This window comes from Pseudonaja textilis, chromosome 2, assembly GCF_049901715.1.
Source record: "Pseudonaja textilis isolate UNSWEBS1 chromosome 2, rPseTex1.2, whole genome shotgun sequence".
Lineage (NCBI taxonomy): Eukaryota > Metazoa > Chordata > Lepidosauria > Squamata > Elapidae > Pseudonaja > Pseudonaja textilis.
In genome coordinates this window covers 156726442-156733090 of record NC_141991.1, presented here as the reverse complement: position 1 = coordinate 156733090, position 6649 = coordinate 156726442, and the positions used below count along the sequence as shown (strand labels likewise).

The 6649-nt window shown below is 47.2% G+C and overlaps 1 protein-coding gene across 2 annotated transcripts; it reads left to right on the top strand.

Moving 5' to 3' along the window:
• Nucleotides 1–1098: 1098 nt before the first annotated feature.
• NHLH2 (nescient helix-loop-helix 2) lies at nt 1099–6222 on the top strand. 2 transcript variants are annotated; one of them, XM_087926070.1, is made up of 3 exons: nt 1099–1544; nt 2569–4234; nt 4475–6222. In XM_087926070.1, exons 2-3 carry the CDS (start codon nt 3941–3943, stop codon nt 4865–4867), a joined length of 687 nt encoding a protein of 228 aa, XP_087782196.1. In that variant the 5' UTR covers nt 1099–1544; nt 2569–3940; the 3' UTR covers nt 4868–6222. The 2 variants fall into 2 exon arrangements, with proteins under 2 accessions (XP_087782196.1, XP_026569131.1); XM_026713346.2 differs by lacking the exon at nt 2569–4234.
• Nucleotides 6223–6649: the final 427 nt, after the last annotated feature.

Genomic DNA, 6649 nt, shown 5'->3' with positions numbered 1-6649 from the left:
CCCTTTGGATTTGCTCATCTCTGGGAAGGAGTGGGGCATGGAATTGAGCCAACCACAAGTCAACAGTGTTCAGCTTACCTTTCTAGGTGCTCCCCTCTTTTCCCTGCAGTACAGAACCTAGGGATGCAACTTGATGGTATATTCAGTCAGCTGGGCCACAGATGCAGGAGGAACAGTGTACACGATACAACTTCCCTTTTCCACATTGCAGTTTTGTGTTGCCCCTCTTTGTTGGCTATATTGCCACTTTCTCCTACTTTCTATACCTGTGTCATAATATGTGCACGGAACAGTTGTCTCATGCATACATTGTTGTGTCACCATTTTGAGAATGGGGCTTTAGGAGCACAGGGGCTGGAGATGTTTCCATATCAATCCATGTTTGTACCTAGGAGGTGTTGGGGATTTTGAAAGTACTTACAGCCTCCAGGGCTCACTAAGGAAACCCATCTAGGTTTGCGTGGAGAGAAAGGATGAAAGACAGGCTATCTCTGTCCTCTTTAGCCAGAGTAATAGTTGTTGTGGATGAAGGGAAAATCTGAGCTTGCCGACTGACAATATTTGGACTGTGAAACTCCCAGACGGTGACAGATGTCAGGTCCAATTAAGCCACTCGCATCTCGTTGGCAATCCAATGGGATCACCCATTGGGTAGCAACTTCGGAGGGAATCGTGTCGCCTCCCCTTTGCCGGCCCTTTACTGTGCCTTTATATCCAGCCACTTCTCCAGGATAAGCTCGGCGGAACCAAACGGCAATCCAGCCGCCTCTTGCTGCAGGCCGCTCCCCCCGGTTTTTCCATACCGCTGGCGAGGCTCGGCCCTTTGCTCGGGCTTCAAAGAGCGTCGGAGGATGTTGCAGATCGCATCTTGAAGGACCAGGGGAAGCAATCTAGTCTGGGTGCCTTTTATCTCCTCCCCGCTACCCCAAAGAGTCGAGATTGGAAGTGTAACGCGGGGCTGTTTCTGGGACCCGGACGCCGCCCGCCAAACCTGCGAGCCAAGAAGGTGCCCGCCGTTTGCACAAAAGCTTTGACTGCAACGGAGCGATTTGACTCCGCCACGGCGATTGAGCCGCAGACCGGGCCAGAAGACCGACTGGAAGGGCCCGGAGCTTCCCTTCTAGAAGCGCTGCGTCTCTTTTGTTATTTGTTGAGGTCCGACAGGAGGAGGCGGAGGCGGCGGCCGCGGCTTTCCAGCATAATTTTATCAGCACAATTTAGCGTGATATACTGTAGATCTGCAGAGGTTTGTTTTTCTCCCCACTCCCGGGGATCGTGTTTTTCTAGTGCATTTTAATTTCCACAGGAATCTTTTGGTCTTTTGACAATTACTCCATTTCTCGATCTGCGAGTTTTGAAAAGGATTCAGAACTATTTCTACCAATAGGACATTTTACTTTTTACTTATTTTATTATATGCGGATCCCTTCTTCTTCTTCTTCCTCTCCTCCTCCTCTAATTTATGTCTAGGATGTTCTCCTCCTCGTATTTTATTTCAGGCGCAAAAGGGGTTAGAAGCGTTTAAGGCAAGATTCTCCTACAAGGTAAATTTCCTTTAAAATATTAATATGTACGGGTAAAATAGGCGGCATTCCATCTAACAAACAAGAAAATGTTTTGTTTTGAGATAGATACAGATACAGACCTTAATGGAATCCATATTCCGTTCTTTGGTCTCGCACCTAAAGCAAAGTTATTAGAAATTTATTCTAAAAACAGAAGACAGAAGATTCCTTCCAAGCTAAAAAGTAGGCAAATTGGGTTTGGTTAGAACAATTTTCGCTGCAAATCTCCGCCGACCAATATTTTAAATGCAAATATTTAAAAGCTGACCATTCGAATTGGTTTTCCTCATTTAAGTACGTTCGTTCAAGTTGGAGTATTTTCCTTTCAAAGTTTTCCAATGAAGAGGAATGTTGTTTTGATCCGGATTTTCAAATTCCTGATTATTACTATGAACCTAAGCAGACGTTTCTTCAAAGGAAAAAAGATAGCAGCTTCAAAAGGGACACGTCTCCCCGTTCTCTTTCTCGTTCTTGTAGCGCTCCTGAGGTTGGACCATCCAGCGTCTACAGGAAAAGCTCACCGAAGCCGGGAAATCCAGTAAATCTATCGGGACTTCCTTCTAGTCCATTGTTTGCCAAATAATACTTATTAAGTTGGATAGCTTTTGTTTCTTCTCCCGCCCTGCTTTGCTTTTCAATAGGTTAAGTTTGCTCTTATTTCTTCCCCTTATTCACCACTTGCCGTTTAACAGATTTAGAAGGATTTATGTTGTATGCGTATCCTTTGACAATGAAAAGTCTTAAAGCAAAAATCTATATTTTCCAACTTGGATTTTCGATAGAGGTATCTTGAAACGGTTTCTTGCCATCTATTTCTCTATCATTAGTATCGTCATCGTTGTCATCATCATCATCATCATCACTACCTCCACTCTAATATCCCCAACATAAGACTCTCTGTTTCTAATCCCTTTCTTTTCTCTGTTTCTCCCCCTCGCTCTTGTCAGAGGTCCTTTCACCCACCCACCCCACCCGCTCTTACTCCTCCCCTCTTCCAACCCAGACACATAAGGGTGTCTCTGAGGTGGCTATTCTCTGTCTGTCGCAGCTGCATTGTTTTGGGCTTTGCCAGCCGGCAAAGCGTCTAAGTTCCCTGGCTTGGTTATGCTGACAGATGGAGCCCGCATCGAGCTATAAATCCCCCCAGCACCGCCCCAACCTTTGGGGACACTCTTGAGATTCGGCACTATGGTGCAAGGAGTGTTCAGGACCTTGCTCCCTGCCCACAGCCTGCCCATGAAGCGGTCGCTCTGGTCGACGGATATCCCCAGGCGAGCCGGCTGCCAAGCAGGCGCGACTGAAGCTGAAGAGACATTTGACCGGAAAGGAAACGCACGGCGCCCATCGGACAGGTCTTAGGCAGCAACGGGCCGCTGTCCATTTCCTGAAGGTCTCCGATGGGTAGCTTTAGAGCTAACACCTAGAGGGGCTCCACCTCCCAGTTCAGAAATTTTATTGAAGAACCATTAGGCGGGGTGGGGGTTGTTGAGTAGCCTCCTACGGACACTCTCAGATCTGTTACATCCCGTACGGTTCGGTCCCTGGCCGGAAACCTGTACGGTTCGGTCCCTGGCCAACGAGCAGAGAAACGAGAAGAGCTGCTCCAAACAGCCACATTCTGGAGACTGAGTCCTTGTTCTGTTGTCCGGTTGTTTTCACTTGCAGCTCAGAATTTGCTTTCTGGAGTCCCAGGAAGGGTCCTTAGGTCCCATCTCAAAGTTGGGCTCATGCTACTTGTGGAAGTGGCGCAAACAAGAACCAACCGGTAGCAGTTCTGACCCGTTCCTCCAAAGCCAGATCAGAAAGAACTCAAAACTGCTGAGGACCTTTGGGAAAACAACTGGTCAGGTCGATTGCTACACGGCCGGGCGCAGGAAAAATAAAAATCTGCTAACCCAGATAAGACTAGGTCGAAGGGCAGGATGTGTCGCTTTTGAATGGGGCTCCGCAAATTTTCTCGCGAGGAGTCAAGAAATACAGATGCAGTTTTCACAAGGGTCTCGCTGAAAAAAGCCCTCCGAGACAAGTCACTGCTGCTTTACTCTTTTCCAGGGAAAGCAATCAGGACTTTAAAAGGAAATCAGGAGCTGAATGTTGAGAACACCTTCTGGGGTCCTTTAGGAATGCCTAACATTGTGAACGGAAAGTAGTTATATTAATTACAACAGAAACAATACAGCGACGTACTGTCTTCTCAGATAAGAATAAAAGTTCATACAAAACACTTATGTTTTCCACTATATTTGCTCTCCAGTTGATCCAATCATTATCTAAGAATTATTAGATCGTAATATCTTTATTGAGAACCATTTTTTTTTAACCGAGAAGCTTTCTTACGAAAACGAAAAGCTTTTTTTAACGAAAGCTAGGATGTTATGGCGTTTCGAAGGAGAGCTGATAGCGGAATAAAAAGGAAACCGCCACGAGAACGGGGAGTCGCCGGACCGGCTGTGGCCGAGGTCCGCTCGGGAGGCCGCCTCTGCTTTTGCAAGGCCTCCCCTAAGTTAGCAGCCTCCCTCCCTGTCGCGCCACCCCAGTCAAGGAAGGCAGGCAGCCTCTTTTCACCCTCCACCTTGGTGGCGCAAGCGAGCCTCCCCGCGAGGCCTCCTTGCAGCAGCAGGTCCCTTCGTCGCGCAATGTCTTCAGCCCCGCCGGCTCGCGCATGCAAAGTAAGCGACAGGCACACACGATCAACCCGGCTCAGGCTGCCGCCGGGAGCTCCTGACGAAAGCTGCGCTCCCTTGGCTAGGGCAGGAAGGCAGGGGTGGCGGGGAAGGGCGCAAGCCGCTATGCTTTGGCTGGCTTCCCGCCTATCACGAGCCGGGCGGGGGAGAACATACAGCGGGCAGCACTGACTGACCTCCCTATTTGTTTTTGATTTTATTATTATTTGCCTCCTCGCCTGGCAGATGATGCTGAGCCCAGACCAAGCAGTGGACTCGGATCACCCGTCGTCAGCGCCGTCCGACCCGGAGTCTCTGGAGGCCAAGGGGCTGCGGAGTTGCTGCGCCTCCGACTTGGAGGCGCCGAACGGCGAGGGCGCAGGAGGAGGTCGCTCGGCGGCCCATCCGCCGCAGCCGCTGAGCCGTGAGGAGAAGCGGCGGCGCCGTCGAGCCACGGCCAAGTATCGGTCGGCCCACGCCACGCGGGAGCGCATCCGCGTGGAGGCTTTCAATTTGGCCTTTGCCGAGCTGCGCAAGCTGCTGCCCACGCTGCCCCCGGACAAGAAGCTCTCCAAGATCGAGATCCTGCGTTTGGCCATCTGCTACATATCCTATCTCAACCATGTCCTAGACGTGTAGGGCAGGCCCCGGGGACCAGGGCCCGCGGGGAAGGTCAACAGGCAAGGTGGACCCGGGTAGCGGGACGCGGTGAACAGGCCGCTGGGTCCCTCTGGAGCCGCCCGCCTCCGTTGGGGCTGGGCCTTGCAGGCGGCGCCCCCGGAGGCTCCCTGTCTCTGAGGGATGGGCGGCCTCGGCTCGCCGCTTCCTTCACCTTCCCTCCCCGCTCAGAGTTTCCCCGCGATAGGGTCCCCTTTCAGCAAAGTTTCGAGCACCCGGCGGAAGCTTGACTGGAGATCCCTTGGCTTTAAGCTCGTGCCTTAAAGGGCTTTCCTGACTCACGCCCGAAAAGAGAAACTTGAAATGGAAGTTTTCCCTCCGGGGGTTTGGATGGAGAGTTGACTTGTCCCCGGGCCGCCCAAAACAAGAGCACATCTTATGTGGAAGGTGGGCGTCTTTTCTAAACAAACACAGTGATAATACAGACTGTCAAGTGCCCCTTTCTTTGTATCCAAAAATAATAAAGATCTCATTTACTTGTGACCTTAATGTATGATACAGGAGTGCAGTTAAAAATAATTTATTTTTTAATTTAAGTAGCAAAAGTAGACTATTTTTCCCCAAGACAATTTTTTTAGTTTTTGAGGGTGGTTAAGATTTTGTGTTGAAGACTTTGTGCCAACTGGTTTTCGATAGTCAAGTGTTTACATTTTCTTCTTCTGTGAAATAAATGTCTGAATCTGGAAATGTTCATTGGAAACCAGATTGTGGTTTTCATTTTGCTCTGGTTTTATTGCACCAATGCCCTCTTTTTAAACGTATTTTATATATTTGGACTTGTCCTTGATAACTTTTTATTTATTTTGTGTGTGTGGAATCAAAATACTAGCAGTTCACTTGAAAATTTTATTTTCAAATAGAAATTAAAATGTTTGTTGTTCTGATCTGTAATTCTGTCTAAAGATGTATTTTGGAAATAACTTATGAGGGAATAGTTTTGTTTGTTTGTCTTTGTGTGTGTGTGTGTGTGTGTACACTACAAATTTTCTTTTCCATATTGAGGAAAAACAGGAGTACTTTCTTTTATGACAACCAAAAAAATTGCAAGCAGAAAATGTTAAGTGCTGTTTTGCTGTGAAACTCTTTAAAAGTATGTCTGGATCAAGGGAGAGAACATATCTGTTATCCAAAGATTTTAGTCTTTTTCAGGGTTTATTGGTGTGTATGTATGTGTGTGTGTGCACACGTATGTATGTTGCTTTGTATAAGGCAATATTTTGTAGTGCAAATAGAGAAATCTGATTTTTATCCAACTTTTTTTCATATCTCTCATGAATGGTATACTGTTTTGCATATAAATAAAACTATCCAACAAAGCTGACTTTCTTTCTTTTTTTCTGTTGTTAAGAAGAACAAAAAAGAAAAGGCAATGAATCTATTACATCTGGAGTTCAATCCAATATCACATAATACTTGATTGATGATGAATACATACATAGTTGATAGATAGGTCTGGTTCTCTCTCCCTCTCTCTCTCTCTCTCTCTCTCTCTCTCTCTCTCTGTGTGTGTGTGTGTGTGTGTGTGTGTGTGTGAGAGAGAGAGAGAGAGAGAGAGAGTTATATAATATACAAATGTTTCTTTTTTCTTCCTTCACTTAGAAATTAGGTTTCACTTCTATGGAAAGTATTTACTGAAGGCTATTAATATCTCTTCAATATACGGGGAGGGGGAAACCAACATAAAGCAATGTTGGCTTAGATGGGACATTTGGTCAATGCTCTTCAGATAAACCTGAATTCAAC